At 32.5% G+C, this 21,255-nt stretch overlaps 1 protein-coding gene across 1 annotated transcript in view; it reads left to right on the plus strand.

Moving 5' to 3' along the window:
• The window catches only part of LOC148312958 (uncharacterized), a 12,654-nt gene extending 1,829 nt beyond the window's left edge, over positions 1 to 10,825 (plus strand). Inside the window, exons 2-5 of the mRNA XM_088270778.1 lie at positions 1,793 to 5,097; positions 5,883 to 5,955; positions 7,297 to 7,386; positions 9,204 to 10,825. Coding sequence (XP_088126904.1) covers positions 1,793 to 5,097; positions 5,883 to 5,955; positions 7,297 to 7,386; positions 9,204 to 10,178 — 4,443 coding nt within the window. The 3' untranslated portion in view covers positions 10,179 to 10,825. The remainder of the gene's footprint in view (positions 1 to 1,792; positions 5,098 to 5,882; positions 5,956 to 7,296; positions 7,387 to 9,203) is intronic.
• Positions 10,826 to 21,255: the final 10,430 nt, after the last annotated feature.

A 21,255-nucleotide genomic window follows, 5' to 3' on the forward strand; every position in this document is an offset into this window, starting at 1 on the left:
AATCTAATTTGTCATCTATGAAGTTAATTATAATTCTCTGTGCGTCCACTAGTTAAATATACAGGGTGGCAATAAATTAGTCACCTATCGGAAGATGTTATAATTTTTAGAAATGAAGTGAAACGTCAATTATAATTGACATTTCACTCACTCCTTCCATTTTCAGTTGTGCATGTTTTCGGAATGTCCAGAAAATGTACTATATCCCAGCAAAAGCGGCATATTTTAACTTAATATTTACCCGCTACAGGGTAGAAAGTGTTGTTTTGCATTTTGAAGAAAAGGTATTGTTTAATTATTTTTTTAATTATACTTAATACTTTTCAAATGGAGAAAAAACATTCATGTTCTAAATATTGCCATTACTAACAACTTTTTTTTTAATTTTTGGAACAAAGTTATTTTAAAATTAAATTAGATGATTAATTTTGCACAACTATAAATTATTTGTATACTGCCGCTGTCTAGTTTATTAACGTCAAATATGATTGACGTACGACGCCATTTGCAGAAATTATAACATCTTCCGATGTGGTTATTAATTTAGCGCCACCCTGTACATAAGTTACATACCACCATGTTACTTTACTACACAAACAACGGTGTCTAACGTTATACATAATTGATTATTTTGTTAAAAATGACATTGAAATTCTTCCCGAAGTGTCAGTATTTTATGCTCGTTAAAGCGTCTCGTTAAACGAATATTAAGCACTGTTTACTTGTGAACGTGATAGGTCATACAGCAAATACACTTACATTTAATTAAGATATCGATTTATTATGAGCGAAACCATTGTTTTTGTCTTCCTGTGAATATAAAAAAAATCTGACCATCACGCCGCTTCCTCGCAGGGGTAGGCAGAGAGAATAGAATGCCTCACCAATCTTTCTTTGCAAACAATCCTAGACTCTTCCATATCCATGCATCTCCTCATACGTACGTGTATGCCTATTATTCAGACTCTTGGCCTTACCACGCCCATGTTTTTGAATGAACGAATTTGATCACGCCAAGTTTTCTACGGTATTTTTCTGCTTCCATTTTGAACTATATTCACCTTATTAATTTGTTTTACTGTTCGTTTCTTGCTAATTCGTTCCACATATCCAAACCATCTCACCACAATTTTCTTATGTTTATCTAGGATGCTTATCATAGCCTTAAATTCTTTCCTTATTTCACCTTCCGAATATCGTTTTACTGCAAGTTGCTTAAGGGTGAAGACTGACTGGAGCATTTCGTCGTAACGTAACATGTTACGATGCGAGCATTCAGGCAGTCAGTACAGCGAGTCGAGCGCTCCATCCATAGTTTCGGATGCTCGGTGATGCTCGCCGCGAGCGATGTTACGACGTCATGTTACGACGAAATGCTCCGGTCAGTCTCCATCTTAAGAGATCGCATTTCGAGTACATTTTTACATTTGTACATTCGGACTACCTCTTCTACATTCATGCATCTTCATCATTCATCATTCAGGCACCCGCCAAATATTCCTACTTTTGACCTTACTACCACTTCCAAGTATTGACATGCTTGATCATGACATATTTTCCTTGGTCAATTCCTTTGCTTATGCATATTTCCAATGACATTCACTTCATAATTTTTTTTACCGTTTTTTAACACACATTCAATTTATATGCCCAAACAATCGCAACACACCTTTCAAAAATATCTCAACACATGTTTTTGTTTTAAATTCTAATATTGTTTGCATCAATTATCAATGATGGTTATGTATATTGTATTTTGATGTATTATTTAGTTTATTTGTTGATTTTTCAGGTATGGTTGATGTTGTTAAGCTCGGCTCTGGGTGCTCCAAGCCCTCTTAGCGGAACGCAAAATGAAAACTCAAATACATTAGGCTCAAGTTCAAATAAAGGCGTAAGCGATGCTGTCGGAATCGCATCCAGTGAAAGCACAGAAGCTTTGAAAGCTCCGGAAATAAAATCAGCAAAAGCGTCGTCGCACGAGAGCACACAGGTTCAAAATAATGCTTACCCATTCCAACTTGGAGAGAAAGAAGTAAGTAATGCTCTAATATCCTCTATATCAATCTTAAAGGAACTTAACAAAGATTCAGACTTCAAAGTAAACCTCAATCCGCCAAAATCTAACTCCACCAATACTGTTCATATTATCAATCATATTCACGAAGACACAAATAAAAAAATCAATCAAATTGAAAAAGAAACCAAGGAGCACGTTGACAAATTCTTAAACAATACTTTCGATTCAATTTTGTCTAAACCAATATCTCCAGCTACGGAAAGTTATAAGGATTACACAGTCAAAAAGACTAAAAGGATTTTTCCCGAAAAAACTCTTTCGAGTACTGAGTCCTACAATGAACTATCAAAGACAACATCGTTAAATATTGCAACGACAGTAGGTTTAAACTTTGACAATAAAAATACAAATAATTTTAATCAAGTCAAACCGATTTTAAGTGGTGTCTCAAATCAAAATGGTTTGGGTGAACCAGAAGACCGATTAAGTTCTAGAAGAAAAGGCAAGGTCCTAGATAACGGAAATCTTCAAACTGAAAGTGTGTCTGGCTCCACGCTCACGGGTCACGATTCTCGGGCCGAGAGTCAAGGTCGGAGGGAAAGTCATAACTCGCAAGTTTTTAATACAACAGCGGATCCGGCTCTGAGCTCTTACGATGCGTCCAGCAAACGTGTGAATACCGATAATAATGAAAGTGGTTACTATAGAGGTCATGAACACCAACCGGTTCATGGCTTCGGTAATACTGCAATCAAAGGTGATAACGCGGGCTTAAAACAAACAACTGTGAATACCAAAAATGGAGAGGGTGCTTCTGATAAAACGGAGCAAGATGTTACCACAAGCAAGTATTTCTATTTACCAACTGTAAGTACAATATCAAATGATAATAAAAATAGTGCAGGAAGCAGCCAAAACGTCTTAAAAACGAATGATAAATTTGATACCAGTCTTCAGCGTGAATTGGTTGCATTGAATGTTTTCAAGAAGCTATCAGAGCTTGATGACGTAACCAAAGATGGCAACGGTCAAACAGGTACAGGAAGCGACAATTTCAATGGCAATCATCAAACCTCGACTCAACCACCAATTGACAAATATTCAAATCAAAAACAAAATTCGACTTTCGATAGTAAATACGTTTTCAATTCAAATACTGCAGATGCAAGTAAATTTTCTAGCACAAAACCATCGCAATTTGCAGGTGAAAATGATAAATCACACACAGCTATAAAAACCAACCAAAATTCAGAAGGAATCAATAGTAAAAAATATGACGATTTCGAAACGAAAAAAGTGAATAAATTCAATAAATATGCAAACGATTCCAGTTTTGATGTTGCACAATCGAAAGAATTAAGTGCCAAAACTAATAACACAGAAAGTTTTCCAAGTATATCGACATTAAAAGATAATTCAAGGTTTTCTGAAAGAGATAACAAAAACAGCAATGAAAAAAATGACGACATATCTTCAGAAAACAACAATCATAATATCCCTGGTGTGAGCAGATCAATAGTTTTGGATATTCCAAAAACGGGTGATATAAGAAACGCTAGTGCATTAGCAACGGCAGAGAATAAAAACATTGCTGAAAATAATAGTAAAGTTCGTGGAAGCTCTAAATTTAATACTGTTAATCCAGATACTGACAGTGATAGGTCAGTTACACTTGATTCAAATGCGAGTAATGGTGCAAAAATATCAACAAATAATAATGATCAACATTCTACACTAGCTTTGGATAACACCAACGCTAAATTTAGTTCTACTTATCGTGATTCAAATAGCTTTAGACAAAATACAGAACAAATTAAACCTAAAATTGTGTCACAAATAACTTTAAGTGATGAACCAAAGACCTCTTTTGGTCCAACACAGCGCTCAGGACCAGTTAGAAAAATAATAAAAATTAAAATAACTCCCCCAAATGAAGAAAATTTTGAATTACAAGAAGCAAACTATTTAAGCCGTGCCGCTAAAAATCATCTTCTTTCCCAAAACGAATTTATTAATAAAACTATACCCGATACTAAAGAACCGACAAACTTTGTAAGAATACAACCAACTGCCCCGGGAACTGGTCAAGATAGTGGATTTTATTCATCAACAGAAAATAAATCGTCTCAAAACGGTTTTAACAACCAAAAAGATTTGTATAATCCACAAGTTTCAAATAATGAAAACAAAGAAGGACTTATCAGACAGTATGTACAAGACAGTACTACAGATGGAAAATACTTTGCAAATGATCAACAACAGTTGTCTCAAAAGAATGATCAAACAAATTTACGTTACTTAGATCCACAAGTTTCAAATAATCCACAAGTTTCAAATAATGAGAACAAAGAAGGACTTATCAGACAGTATGTACAAGATAGTACTACAGATGGAAAATACTTTGCAAATAATCAACAACAGTTGTCTCAAAAGAATGATCAGACAAATTCACGTTTCTTAGATTCTTTCTCAGATTCAACTACACCGACGAGCTCTACCCAAAATTATAACAATAATTATTCGATCAGGGGTAGAGGTAACCGCCAAAGAATCCGACCTAACTCAGACAATACCAGAGAAAATATAAACATCTTAAAATCTAATGACGGATACCAATCGCTTAAAGAAATCAATCTAGGAAATTCTGATAACAGTAAAAACAAAGATGTCCTATTAGACAGATATAATAGACCAAGTGGCCAACAAGACTTTAAAAGCAATGGTGACGATATCAGGAATGATGGAATCAACGACTCAACTCGTGGTGTCCGAAAGTACAGACCGACCAGATTTGAAACAATATCTCCATTCATCACTGATTCACTCACGAATAAAATATACAACGATAACTCACTGACCACACAATCTCAAGATGCCTTCGGTACTCCTAGGCCAAGAAGTAAGGTCAAATATTTTTCTACACCGAGCCCGAGAGAAGATAAGGAATTCGAGGCAAACTTGGGAGAAACGGCTGCTCCACGCAAACAGCAGTATAGAGGAAGCATAAAATACGTCAGGAACCCATACAGTGAAGATTGGCTCTTTGATGACAACTTCCCGCCAGCATTTTCCTACAAGTGAGTGAAAGCTTTATTTTGTCAAAAACATATTTATTTTTAGTTTTTTACATCTCATCATTGATGAAGAAGAATCTGGAAGTTTAAGCTTATGACCTGTCATAGCCATAAACATTGTAAAGCATGTTTTAAGGCGTCTCCCAGCAGAGTCGTGCATTCCATATAGGCAGAAAAGCAGTGCCTACTATGCCTTATTCTTTCTCAATCCTATAGCATACCCTGATTATAAATCTTGTGCACGCCACTGTCTCCCAGTATATTAAATAATCTGGTTAGGATCTTGCATATATCCAAAATAAAAAGTGTCTCTGCTAAATTACTTTTTACGCGTCTAACATTTACCATTCTACCCATGATTGAAAACCAAATTCCTCATTTTTTTGGAACTTTTTCAAGTGTGTGTTCTCTGCAGCACATGGGTGATTTAAATGAGCTTTTTATGTAGCAGAATCCTTCATTTAAATGTAACATCCTTGGCAAATTAATTCACATGCTAAGAGATTGAAAAATGTTAATTAATTCGGGAAAAATGGTCTCAAATTTTATAAAAATTAAACATTTGATTAAGAACGATTTAGAGTTTATTAATGTAAACACGACTTGTTTCGAGAACATCGGTATTTATCGAAACTAATCGTGTTTAATTAATAAACTGAAATGTCGAATAACAAGCATTTTTTTATCTTTAAATCATCACGTTCTTCTACAATGTTAATGCCAAATCAATGAATAGTTGATTCACCGAGTTATGAACACCGTGACGTAACATATTTTTACATTTTCAGCTATAAGACACCAACAGGAATATCGGCATACCAGAAAGGAACACTCAAAGAAATTAATGACCAAAAAGTTTTCGTAAGTATTATTTTTAAACATTCTAATAATTGTTTTAATACTGTTAGAGTAAAAAAACTTAATTCAGCAGTGATTAAGATACTATTAAAGTATAAATCTTCAGGATGTCACGTTACTGAAATCAGTACTGAAATTTCAACACCAATATCTCCTTCTTACCAATTCTATCACAGTGAAGCGCCATTGAGGTAGTATTATGGATATTTTACGAAAATGACCCTGTATCCAAAATTATTGTTATTTATATTTTATTAATTATATTTTAATGGTCGGCACGTTGGGCTACCGTGCCGGAAGTCCTGGATTTGGATTCCCAGGAGGGGGGTCAAATAAATAAAAGTGATTTTTTCACTGTAATATTTATTCTATACTACCCTGGACTTGTGTCTGAAGTGGAGGGCTGATCTTTCCTTTATGTGTTAATAATAAAGATAACACTGTGTTTATATGATGCAGTGCCCTATGTACCATCGGTTACGGATGAGGGTTTGAAGGGAATGAAGAAGAGTGAATATTATACAGAATTTTTTTGAGTTCATAAATTTTATATTTTACTTTAAATCCGTATTTTTCTGTACTTTACAAAAATCTAACCTTATTTGCTTTTTGAGCATACCCCTTAGTCCCAAAAGTGATGAATTAGGTAGGTTCTATTGTGTTTTTTTTTGTTTAAAGTGATTATTTTTAACTAGGTATAATTTGAATAGTTTAGTAATAATCATATGAATAATAATGAGTTTTTTTATCAATATTTAATTGTGATATTTAGCGAGGTCATCCGTGCATTTGTCAACGTTTGTTCAAAGAGTTAAGGATTCATAGATTTTCAAGGCCGCTTAGATTTATTTTTTATGGTTATTTCGCCAAGCGCCAGTAGCAAATCGGGTCGAGATGTCGTTTCGCACTATTCCATCATCAGAACTGAAGAACTGATGATAAAGGATACGTTTTTTCTGTGGTCTGAATCTTGTGGATTGATTTGCAGCCACAAATAACAAATAATCCTGTTTTGAATATTGAAAGCATTCACTTTGTGGATCATATTGATATATTATTTCGAGAAATAAAAAATACTTTTTGTTCTGATCCACTCACATTATTATTATTAAACAACTAGTTTCGGCAACAACCTGTTGCCCTCTTCAGGGTTTATTTATTATTAGTAATAAATAAACCCTGAAGAGGGCGGTTGTTGCCGAAACTAGTTGGTTAATAAAAATGTGAGTGGATCAGCCCATATCCTCGTACAAGTCGCAAAGATATTCGCAGCGTTGTGGAAGATTTAACCAAATAACGAATATTAAATGAAATTACAATAAACTTCTTTCAAATTTCTTTCAGGTAATTCAAGGATCGTATAACTACACTGCTCCTGATGGAACACCTTTCACAATGTCCTACACTGCTGATGAATTCGGATTCCATCCTCGGGTAAGGACCACATTTTAAATCAAATATAACTTTCGTTACATTTGATAAAAGAATATCCACACTCTTCATTGTCTTTGTTGAAATATCAAAAATATTAAAATAACTTCTACGTGAACAAACAAAATGTCGCTCACTCCTTTCAAGAACATCATAAATCAAAAAACTTGATTTTTCAGTAGAACGTTTTTAAAGTTTAAAAATATAAAACAATGTATTTAAAAAAAAATCAAGCCATTTATTGAACTTTTAGTGCAAAACTTGTACACTACTTTTACACAGTAGTGCAAAAGATCTTTTTAAGTAAAACCTGAAGGTTTTTTCTCCATTTGAAAAATATTTACTTTATTTATAAAAAAATATTAAACAATACCTTTTATTCAAAATGCAAAATCAACACTTTCTGCCCGGGTTCTGTAGTGGGTAAATATAAAGTTTAAAATATGGTATGTACGTAAGTTTAAAATATAGGATGTACATTTTCTGGACATTCCAAAACCATGCACAGCTGAAAATTTACGATTTTTGATTTATGACGTTCTGGAAAGGAGTGAGCGATGTGTGAACTAGCTTGCCTATAACAGGTTGTAAGCCCAGGTAGACTCCGATATATTTCTTCAGCTATCAATCGGAAATATCTTTGATAAATTGTACAGTTTGCAGATCTGGTACTCACTCAAAATTTTGTGAAATATTGTATTTTTAACGAAATTTACTATTTTATTTGTGAAGATTGAAATCTGAATACCTGTTTTATTATGGTTCGAATCCTGTCTAAATCAGCTCCAGCGAATAATCAAACCGTTTGAATGTTTCAACTAACTTTTTAATATATTTGGCTTTTCCAAGTTTACCGAAAGATATCATTAAATATATATGAATATGAGTAACACTATAAAAAAGTACACTAGATTGAATAAATCGCTTTATCGGTCATGACTTCCATAATAGCACATTAATGTAAATTAATAAAAAAAAGACATGAAAATGATGATAAAAAAATTAACCCTATAAAAAAAAATTTAAAAAAATTTAATCTCAAAAAAAAATAATTTTTAAGTACATTGAATCAAACATGAATTCTGTTCATGTTTGATTCTACTTATTTATACTTTAATACAACTTTAAAAAAAACAGGAATATAATGGTTTTAATTGACATACATTTTGAATTTTAAAAAAATTACAAGATTTAATTAATTAATTAAAAAATTAATTGATTTGGCATCAACTTTGTGGAATAACATGACAATTAAAATATAAAAATAAAACACTCGTATAAAACCACTTTTTGAGTTAATTAATGTAAACACGACTACTTTCAAAATTCAATGGTCTCGTCAACAGGCGAAAAAACAAACCGTCTGTACTTTTCATCTGTTGATGAGAACATCGACAGTTCTCGAAACTAGTCGTGTTATTATTAATAAAATAATGTGTCTTTAAATAAACTAATGAACTCAAAAATTGGTCTATTCATCTAAACAAAGATGAAGAAGAAAATTGATACCTGAATATTTTCAGGACCTACCTACCTGTTGGTTGGTTTGAGTGATCACTTCATACACGTGTGACATTTCCTATTCTACCCATGATTGACTATTAAGCTACTAAAATTTCATCTGCATTTGACACTTTGTTTCATCAACCATCTTTGTTTAAATCGAGTTAATTTTTCTTCTTCATCTATGTTGAGACATCAATGTAAAATTAACTTTTTAGTGGACAAAACCAAATTTGTACACACCCAAAATACTGTGTTTTTTTCAACATATCGTGTAAAGTTCATTTGAAATTATTAATTAATTTATATTTTTTCAGCATGTTGCATTACCTCCACCCGTGAAGGAACATCCCAGCATCTCTCCGATCAAAGACGAAATAATAACCAATGATTTGGACAGAATATCGAGATCAGAGAATGGACTAAAAAACGAAAATGCAAAGGATAAAACGACAAATGAAGTTAGTTATATCACAACGCCCAATTCAGTCAGGCGATCAAGAACAAGACAGCCCCTCGAATCAAGAGAAGTCATTACCAATGATTTGGACAGAATATCGAGATCAGAGAATGGACCAAAAGATGAAAATGCAAAAGGCAAAACGACAAATGAAGTTAGCACTAGTAGAACACCCAATCCTGTTAGGCGTTCAAGGACCAGACAGCCCCTCGCATCGAGAGAAGTCATCACCGATGATTTGGATAGAGTATCGAGATTAGACAATGGTCCAAAAGATGGAAATCCAAAGGACAAAACTGCAAATGAAGTAAGAACTAGCAGAACACCTATTAGACGTTCTAGAACCAGACAGCCTATCGAATCGAGAGAAGTCATCACCGATGATTTGGACGGAGTATCGAAATTAGAGAATGGACCAAAAGGTGAAAATCCAAAAGATGAAACTGCAAATGAATTTAGGACTAGCAGAACACCTATTAGACGTTCAAGAACAAGACAGCCTATCGAATCGGGACAAGTCATCACCGATGATTTGGACAGAGTATCGAAATTAGAGAATGAACCAAAAAACGAAAATGCAAAGGACAAAACGACAAATGATGTTAGCACTAGTAGAACACCTGTAAGGCGTTCTAGAACAAGACAGCCCCTCGAATCGAGAGAAGTCATCAAGGATAACAGTAGTCCTGCTCCTGTGAAAGTGATTGGATTAGGTCGAGCAAAGAGCAATTATAGAGATCAGTATCAATCTGATTTGGATGATAGTCAAAATTATCCCATCAAAGATAGTAAAACCTCAGATGATAAACAGGAGAAAGGCAAAGATGTTTAGTTCGCCAGTGTGATATTAGAATATTTTATATATAGTATTTAAAGCATTTTTAATACTATCCTAATCATTCATTCTTCACTTCGTGTAATACCACTTTAAAAAGTTTATTAAACGAAGTCAACCAAGCTACATTTGACATGGTGATGATGGAATGGTTATTCTGAAACAGTAGTAATAAAGTAGTGTTTTTAAGTGGTATTAGAGTGAATGATATGGAGAGTGTAATAATTAATTTTAAGATTTTTCTCTAGTTGTTACGAATCTATTGTACATATAATAAAATAAACATATAATTTTTTTTAATTAATAAAGAGTTATTATTATGTAAAATAATTCTGGAAGGTTCTTGAAAGACCACACATATAAAAAGACGTGTGAATTTATATTATATAAATGATTTCCAAACATTTGAGCCATGTGGTTGTCATTCATGGGTAGAATGGTGAATGTTACACGCGTAAAAAGCGATCATTTCAAGACTTCTTCGAGATCGGATTTCCATGCTTTTCTTCATCTATGTTGAGATGTGAATATGGCATTCAGAATCATTATTATTAATAATTTTAAGCTATCTGTAATACGAAAAAACTTTTAACTCAAATTTTATATTTGTTCCTGTAAAATATCAACAAAATAAACAAATTAAACTAAAATAAGTTTATTTTTCATTTTTCGTTGTTTCATGTCAATTTTTAAACCTAAATATCACATCGTTGCCCTACAAAGGTATGCAGAAAGAATAGAACGCTACACCAATCAGTCCTTCCAATCTTCCGCATTCATGGATTTCCTCATACACACCCGTCGATTATTCCGACTCCTGACCTGTCTACATTCAAGAGAATTAAAAATTCTAATATATTTTTTAAACATGTATCAAAATTGTATAAAATAGAATAATTAACGTATTGTGATATGTATCGGTTTAAAGTACAGAATTAATTAAATTAATTAGATCGGAAAATTCAAATTGATATCTTTAAAAACAGTTGGAACCCTGAAAACCAAACCCCGAAAAACCTCGAAAGATTCTCAAGAAAAACATTCGTAGGAAAACATTTTAAAAAACACGCAGACTGAAAAAAACATTTATTGTTACATAAAATTATTAATCTAATTTATAATCTAATTCTGTTTAAAAAATATTTAAAAGTTAATAAAGTATACAGTAGTGTACCTGTATTGCTACTCAAGTACTGTAATATTAGATTTAAATTTAAAAAGCGCGTACAACGTAACTACTGTATTTTTAACTAAGTACTATGTATTTACTGTATTATTATACAAATTTAATCTAAACTTTTCAAATCTGAAAAAGACACAGCCCCAATAAGTTTACGATATTCCACTGTATATAAAAAAGTCTATTGAGTTGTATAAATGGAAATATTTACAAGTCATTTACAGAACATTTCATTATTTAGAATTTCTACTTTTTTATTGATTTCAACCACAGATGTCGCTAACGAGGTATTACCCGAAAAATGCGAAGGATATTTCGATTAAAACAAATTATTTTGCTTGCTAATAATCATGTTAAAATATAATACATATCGCTCAGTCCTTTCAACAACGTCATATATCAAAAATCGACAATTTTCAGCTGTGCATATTTTCGGAATGCCCACAAAATGTACTATATCCCAGCAAAAGCGGCGTATTTTAAACTTAATATTTACCCGCTACAGGGCAGAAAGTGCTGTTTTTGCATTTTGAAGAAAAGGTATGGTTCAGTATTTTTTTTGAATACACTAAATATTTTTCAAATGGAGAAAAAACCTTCAGGTTTTATCTTAAAAGATTTGTTGTAGGTACAATAAAAAGTTCAAAAAGTAGCTTGATATTTTTTTCAATTCATTTTACTTTATTCTTTAAATTTAAAAACGACCTTCTGAAAAATCAACTTTTTATATAAAACGTTGTTGGAAGGAGTGAGCGATATGTCAACCTTTTTTCTAAAAAATATTTTCCCCCAAATATTTTGTGTGCGTCCAAATTTATGTTAAAAAATATTACATTTTACTCCAATTAATGGTTGTTTTATATAAATAAATCTTCATCATCTTTTCTATGTATAAAGTACTTAGTAGGTACATTTTATATGTTTACAGACTTTTGGCATTGCCATCTATCGCTTTGAAGACAAATAACTTTCAAAAGTTTCTTTAAAAATTATCACAGAAAGATTTTCGTAATTAAAAAATACTCAATAAAAAATTTAAAGAAGGAAAAAACAGTTTACTAAAATAATTATGAAAGTCATGGCACTATTTCTACGATATGCGACCTCTTTAGATTTTTGAGAAACCTTAAAATAACAAAAAATGAAACTGTAAAGCAAATTATTTTTTGAAATCACTTGTCGAAAAATCTAAAGTTTTCAAAACTTATTGTGTGTAACGAAATAAAACTGTGATATAAAAATGAAATAAAACATACGATGCTTGAAAATGGAATTGAAAAACGGAATGCATCGAAACACGTGTCACAGTAGATTTAAAGAAATAGTGATATTTACTAAGTAAAAAAATTAAATGAAATAAAACTGGAAAGTCGTATTAAACAAGTATTGTATTTAAAACATTCTTTTATTTCTAATTTTTTTTATTTATTTTAATATTTTTAAAACAATCACAATGTCGTTCCGTCGGTTAATGTCGAATCTGAATTATCATATAAATACATATTTGTATAAATGTACTTAAATAAAACTTAATAATAAAAACATGATTCTTATTGAACACGTATTTCTGTAAATGGATAAGAAAAATTTCAATAAAATATAATAATTTAAAATCAATAAGGGTAGAAAACGTGTGGTTAGAACCGGGCTTTGTTTTTTAATGCATTTTTTTTATTCAAGGTGTTTAAATTAAGTTGTTTAACAAACTAAGCTTCACGCCGCTTCTCCACAGGGGTAAGCAGAGAAAATAGAACGCAACAACAACTCGGCTGTTCAAACTTAAAACACAGTAAGGGACATTTTTTTTTTGAAAAACTTTTTTTTGCATTTTTTGGACTAAGTAGAATCTACTTAGTCCTAAAATTCAAAAAAATGTTTTTCAAAAAAAAATACGCTTAATGTGTTTTAAGTTTGGACAGCCGAGCTGTTTTTGCAAAATCCTGTTCCGCATTCACGCATCTCCTCATACATACATGCCGATTATCCCGACTCTTGACCTGATCACTAGTAATTGAAATACTTTACATGACCACAAGAATTTGAAATACTGGAGTTTTTTTCGGTTTTAATCCCTTAGATATTTTTGGTCTAATTTATCAGATTTAAAATCACAATATTTTTAAAGCATAGTAAAAATATTATTGTTTTTAATTAGCATTTTGTGATTCACTCGCCAAACACTTCTTGGTTCACTTGTCAGATACAACTTTTGTCTTGTGATTTATGTTTATTTACTTAACTGTTATTTATTGTAAGATATGCATATATTTATTAGAATTAAAAACAAATTGAATTGTAACTATGCAAATACATTTTTTTTAAATAAACAAACATATTTAAAAACATTTTTTTTAAATATTGACTGTATTTTAAAACCGTCCGCCTCCGTAGTGTAATGGTCAGCGTGCTTAGCTAGTCCCGGGTTCGATTCTAAGGGGGGGGGGAAATAAATATTAGTGATTTAACACTGTAATATTTATTTAATATTACATTGGACTGGTTCCTGAAGCGCAAGAGTGATCACCTTGCCTTCACTATAACACTGCGTCAATTGGATGCAGTGCCCCATGCACAATTAGGTGCAGATAAGGGTTATAAGTATTTTAAAACATCAAATTTATTTAATTAACTGATGTATTTAATATGATTAATATGATTCACAAATCCTATCAATGTTCCATCTAGTCATACATGCCCTCCAATTACACAGACTTTTGACATATATTACAAGATACATGAAAATAAACATTTATAAATAAAAATAGATTTAGCATTTTTGAGAAAAAAAATTTGAGAGATTTCGAAATGTAAATTTTAGAAAATTTGCGTTATTTGGCTATCACCATCTATATGTATCATCAAAATACCTATATGAACATTTATGTACATGAAATATCTACAGGATTTGTGCATACAAATATAACTGCGCAAAATTAATTGATCTGGCATTTTTGACTTAATTATTTTAATAAATTTCGAATTAAATTAGAATATTTCAAGTAATTTGGCTGTCACCGTCTATATGTAACATCGAAACGCCTACACTAACATTTCATTATGTCAAATATTTAGTGGGTTCATGAATACAAGTGTTTTAGCAAAAACAAATCGATCAGCATTATTTGGGGTTATTATTTTGCTAAATTTGGAAATATTTATTTTAGTAAATTTCAAGTAATTTGGCTGTCACCGTCTATATGTAACATCGAAATGCCTACATTGACATTAATTATTTGGTAGCGGACGTTGTGTCATCCCATATACATATCGTACACATACGTGGAAACATACAAAGGCATTTGATAAAATTACATCACCATCGCGAGAACAAATCCAGATAATAAGTTCTATGTTAATATATCGAACAGGATGTCTCCGAAGGTCGCTGATCAGAGCCGGATTTAGGTACAAACAAAATTAGTTGTATTATTTTTTGACATCTCATCAAAGATGAAGAAGAATATGGAAGTCTGGGCATTTACGGAGCTGACGACCGTCATAGGCTGGTTTAAGTGATCACTTTACACACGTGTAACATTCACCAATTCTACCCATTATTGACAACCACACTACTCAAATTCTTGGAAGTTCTATATATATGAACCAATTTAGAAACCTTGTTCTTGAATCACTAGAACTTCACTAGAGACATCTATTGGTGAGATGTAAAGAAGTTTTTTTACTAAGCAGAAACTCTTATATTAGTGTGTAAAGTGATCACTCAAACCAGCCTATGACGGTCGTCAGCACCGTAAATGCCCAGACTTCCATATTCTTCTTCATCTTTGATGAGATGTCAAAAAATAATATGAAAATAACTCCCTGTAATTGGAGATAATCCAGATTTTGTGAACAAGTATTTGGACACACTCAAAATGTTGTAAATTAGTTGTAGTTGACCGCAAAACTATTTGGGCCCCAAAATTGATAGCCGTAATATTTTTTCCCATTATATATTTCTTTCATTCAAAATTTTAAGGGAAATATGCAAGATCGAAGATGTCGTAAGGCGGGAAAGGCAACGAAGAAGACAGTGGTATGCGCATGTGAGGAAAATGGAACCATCCAGACTCCCCCACATTGCGCTTCATGGCCAACTCCAAGGTAGTCGATTCGCGGGTAGACAACCAAAGAGATGGATTGGCAGTTAGGAATCGATATCGCAGGAAACTAATACCTATTTAAATCAGACCACAAGCCCTATACCAAGAATAATGAGAAGAATTTTTATGGTCAAAGATTTCACCAAGTCAGTAAATTCCATACCAGATATACAGAAGTTGTTACCAGCAGATAGATATCCAGTGAAAATATTTCTAACTTTTATTCCTCGAGTAAGAGGAAGAGTACTGTTGCCAGAATTTCACCCGCACGGGTGAAATTCTGGCAACAGTAGTGTTGGAGTAGATGATAAATTAATTATCCAGGTACAATCACGTTACGTAAATTTGAGTTGTGTGGTTGTCACTCATGGGTAGAATGATGAATGTTACACATGTGTAAAGTGATCACTTAACCACCCTTTGACTTCTTCTTCCTCTTCTTTAGCCCTCTGTCCTCCTCTGCTGGATGTAGACCTCTTCTATACCTCTCCATTTTTATCGGTCGGTTGCTGCTTGCAGCCAGTTTTTAACCCCCACAGCGGCTATGTCGTCGGACCATCTTTTTTGAGGACTTTTTTATCTTCCCAAGGTCTCCGTCGCTTTAACATTTTAGGCGTCCATCTTGAATCTTGTCTTGCAACATATCCTGTCCATTGCTACTAGTCTTGCTACGCGATCTATTATATCCGCTGTTCTGGTTCTGCTCCCAATTTCTTCATTTCTTATTTTATCTCTCAGGCTTATACAAAACATGGATCTTTCCATGGATCACTGTGTGATTTTGAGCTTTTCTGCATTTAATTAAGGCTGTATTTATGTTTCGGCTTAAAGCCCTACTCTAAATTTGGCCCTGTCGATGATGACTCTTCTTCAGATTAGATAAAAAAAATCAAAACTTACGAATATGTTAAATAACAAGATGCTCTCGATAAAGTCGTTGTGGACATATGTTTTGCATAACCATGTTTCTATGGGGTATTAACATGGCATTTTTATGTCTAATAAAATCGAACAGACATGTTATAGCCTTACATATTGTACTGTCAATTAAATATTTATTTATTACAATATTGTATATGTATCGTCCGCATTCGTATGCATTTGCGCATCACTTGGGATATAAAAAAATTATAATTATTTATCATTGAGCAGTTGTGAATTAGGCAGTCGTTTCTGAATTTCATTTAATTTTATTGAAATTAGATATTTTCATAACGTTTATTGAAAAAAAAAATTAAACGCTTACCTTCAATACTTACTTAACATATTCTTAACTTCATATTTTTTTATTTTAAAACCGTAAATTTATTTTGAAGAAAAACTTATTTTTAATACAAAACGGTGTTTAAAGCAAAAATGCAATTACTTAAAATGTTTTTTATTTAAATTTTACTCAGTATATACCACTATTTATTAAAGTCTATTGCGACACGTGTCTCGAAGCATTCCGCATCATTTTAAAATACCGTATACCGTATACGCTGTTTGAAAATGATGCATTGAAACACGTGTGACAATAGATTTTAAGAAATAGTAGTAATAACTTAGTAAAAATTGCATTAAAATGGATAGATTTGACTACAAACTGACTGCCGAATGAATTAATGAAACTTTAAATATTACCCGAAAAAAAATAAGTCACGGGCCATCGAATATCCCGCCTTAAATGTGTCTCAACTTGTTATAAAATCTTCTTTCACATAAAGAGGAACGATAGATGTTACATCCTGGGGTGAATAATCCAATATCCTTTATTAAAAAAAATATATATAATTTCCTAAGTAAGCTTATATCACATTTGATACAAACTATTTTTGCGCTTAGTTAACATCATATACATATATATTTTACATCATACAGTAAACAAAACTTTCAAAAAAAAATCTTTCAGACTCTTTTCATTCCTCATACATTCAGGCATCTCATCATACATTTTAAAACCCTTATACATAATACAATTTTGCTACTCTGTTGTTTTTTTTCAAAAATGACTGTCTTGTTTTATCCTTATTTCTAGTATCATGGTAATGATTTTTTTTGTTTAAAACTATTGTATCCTTAAAATATTTGGGTAATTTATCGTTAACAAATTTATATATTTAGACAAGCGAATTATACATATATTAGTCTCTTTTTTAATAGTTAACCAGTTAAGTTCTTCTCTAATTTTTTTCTTATATCTATTTTTTTAAGTACTATTCTCATAGCTTTATTTTTAATAATCTCCTTTTTTTATTTGCCAAAAATAACACTGTTGAGCAGTAATCTACGTGTGGAATAATTATTATTTAGTAAATGAGTTCTGCAGTATTTTTACTTAATTTATTCCTTAATCTAATCTTCCTTAATCTAATCTACTAAGAAATATTATATATTTTTTAAAATATATTAAAAAATTGCATTTAAGGTTAATTTAAAATCCAATATTACACCCAAATATTTAATTTCATTCACTTTTTCGATAAAGTGGTTTCACCAAAATAAATCATCTTCTTCTTCTTCCGCTTTATTTAGGACTATGTCCTATCATAAGTTAAATAATTGTCCGCCTCCGTGGTGTAATGGTCAGCATGTTTAGCTACCGTGCTGGAGGTCCCGGGTTCGATTCCCAGGGGGGGAGGTGAAAATAAATATTAGTGATTTAAAACTGTAATATTTATTTAATATAACCCTGGACTGGTTCCTGAAGCGCAAGAGTGATCACCTTGCCTTCATGTAAGTAATGATCACACTGCGTCAATTTGATGCAGTGCCCTATGCACCATTAGGTGCGGATAAGGGTTATAAAAAAAATGTCCTATCATTCTCCTGTCCGCTCCTGGGAAGTGGAAGACCAGCTATCTCTCCATCGTTTAGGTTGTCTTCCTGGGGGTCTGCTACCTCTCGCGCTGCTGTCCGCTGCTATCCTCACCCCTCGATCTGAACTCGCTCTTCCCACATGATTTCTCCAGAAACGTCTTCTTTCTCTTCCCATCTTCAACATCGCAGATTTTTCTTATTTCAGAGTTTCTTACTCTGTCGCGAAGTGTTAGGCCTGCAATGGGTCGTAGAGTCTTTATTTCAGTTGTTCTAAGAAGGCTATAATATTAAAATAAAAATATTTTTAATTAAAATTTTACTTAGTAAATACCACTTTAGTAAATAGTAGCATTTACAAAACTAAAACATTAATTAAAAATGGATAAATTTTACATCATTTAATAAAAAAAATAAAAGTATATTATTTATTGATTAGGCGTTTAATTTGTAGCACTCCATTTTAATTTATGTATTAATTTTAAATCAAACACAGATTTTTTGAGTCTACCAAGTTGTATTTTATTAACAAAAACACATTAAAAATTAATATTGTGACAATCGTTTCGTATTTTTGTTAATAAAATACTACTAAGTAGACTCGATAAATCTGTATTTGATTTAAAATTAAGACATAATATTATATTGTTTAATCCTCGTTTAGTGATCTTCCCCCAGATTTAGTTCAGGATACCAGAATCCTTTCACTTATCGTCGTTAACCTCCAGGACGCATCTACATAACACCATTAACCTTTATATTCTTGAAACAAGATAAGGTTCGACTCCTTTAACGGAACGGCCAGTTAAAAATGTCAACTTGCGTAAGAACCGATACCCGAATTAAGAATGAATCGAATCCTCTCTTGTACCGGTGTCTTCGCATATGTTTCAGAAATGGCATTCAATTCATTGTACCGACTATTTGAACCTTAACTTAATTTTAAGAATAGTAATGTAACTTGAAAGTGGTCAGGTTAGGAGTCGTAACAATCGGCGGGTATGTATGAGGAGATGCATGAACGTGGAAGAGGCGAAGAATGTTTGCAAGGACAGAGTGGTGTGGCGCTCTATTCTCTCTGCCTACCCCTGCGGGGAAGCGGCGTGATGGTTAGTTAGTTAGTTAGTTAGTAATTTAGCAAGCCTAACTGTGAAAACGGAGGGCTGATCACCTTTCCTTTATATGTAAACGATCAAGATAACACTGCGTTTATATGACGCAGTGCCCTATGCACCATTGGGGTGCGGATAAGGGGTTTATTATTAACAGTGAAAACTGAACTATCAGTACACAATATGAGTCTTGATACTGACTCTAATATATGGAAGTCATATTATATAATGTAAGGAATATTTAGTGATAAATAGTCAGATGCTAAACGGCTGTCCAAACTTAAAACACAGCAAGGGACATTTTTCAGTGGTACGTTTTTTTGCATTTTTGGACTGAATAGATTCTATTCTCAATATTATTAATATTTAAGGTATTTACTTTGTGGTAAGTCATTTTTACTTATTTTTTTTTACAAAAATGTAAATAATTAAGTATGTAAATAATATTAGTAATGCATGTTTAATCTCGGCTCGTAACGCGTGTTTGTACTGAAACATTTAGTGCATGTTGGTCTTCGGGTTGACCAAAAATCGCATGTCTTAAACATTTTGTGTAGTTTTAAGTGTGTAAATGGTGCTATGGTGGTGAAGGGTGGTATTGTTTGCATGCTGTGGTAGTGATTGTCCTGACGAAGAGACAGGTACGTCTCGAAACCGGTAGACATAAAAATCTCGATGAGCGGTTATAAAATATTATTTTTTGACATCTCATCAAAGATGAAGAAGAATATGGAAGTCTGGGCATTTACGGGGCTGACGACCGTCATAGGCTGGTTTAAGTGATCACTTTACACACGTGTAACATTCACCAACTCTACCCATTATTGACAACCACACTACTCAAATTCTTGGAAGTTCTATATATATATATATAATACCAGATAATTTACTTAAAACATTTTGAGTGTGTCTAAATACTTGTTCACAAAATCTGGATAATCTCCAATTACAGGAGTTATAACTCCTTTGATTTTAATGGTTGAGTATCAATGATTTATTTATGGAACCAAGCTGGCAATACGGGTCGACCTATGATAAATAAAACATACGTCCTTCAATAAGTATGTTGATGCTCGAACAAATTGGGAAGTTTGAGGATATCAACAAAATATCTCCTTAATAGCCTGGAGATGTTTTCGTGAATTGAGCTTGCATTGTTCAGCACTGGTCCCCAAACTTCTTGGATATAATAATTGTTTTACAAATGAGTTCTGCAGTATTTTTAATTAACTTATTCCTTAATCTACTCAGAAATAATACTTTTTTAGATGTTTTTTTAAACATGTTTAAACTTGTATTTAAGTGTGTTTCTCATGACTTAAGCCCAGAACTCTCCATTCCTTGCCACAACACAGCATTCCTCAGTAATTCCTTTACTGTCCAAGCGGCTAGACTCTGGAATGAACTACCTCTACACGTAAAAAATGCACCTTCTATTTTAACCTTCAAAAAACGCCTGAAACATCATTATCTTACCTTAGAATCCTAACTGTCCATCTCCTCCTCCCCTGACCCCTCCTCTCTTCCTTAAACTTGCTACCTGATTCCCTTTTCCCATGCATTCCTTACTCTATCGTTATTGTGTTTTTCTATTCATGTTACCCTGTTTAAATTCTTAATTTGCAATTATGCTGTCTTATGTTTCTTTGTTTTTCTTTTTTCTTATCCTTGTCTTAACCTGTTCAAGCATTATCTCCCCACTAATTTCTAACAGACATCAAAAGGTACAAGCCTAGATCGTTCTCACTAGTCTGTTTTTTTTGGTTGGTTGGAAGATATTGCTTTATAGCAATAAGCCCGCCAATGTACACACATATTGTACAAAAAGTTCAAATAAATAAATAATTGGAGATTTGTTGTCTCGTCCGTGGTTTTAAGTAAAG

Source organism: Brachycentrus maculatus, unplaced genomic scaffold (genome assembly GCF_059751285.1).
Source record: "Brachycentrus maculatus isolate JH-2025_06_01 unplaced genomic scaffold, ASM5975128v1 h1tg000028l, whole genome shotgun sequence".
Taxonomy (NCBI): Eukaryota; Metazoa; Arthropoda; class Insecta; order Trichoptera; family Brachycentridae; genus Brachycentrus; species Brachycentrus maculatus.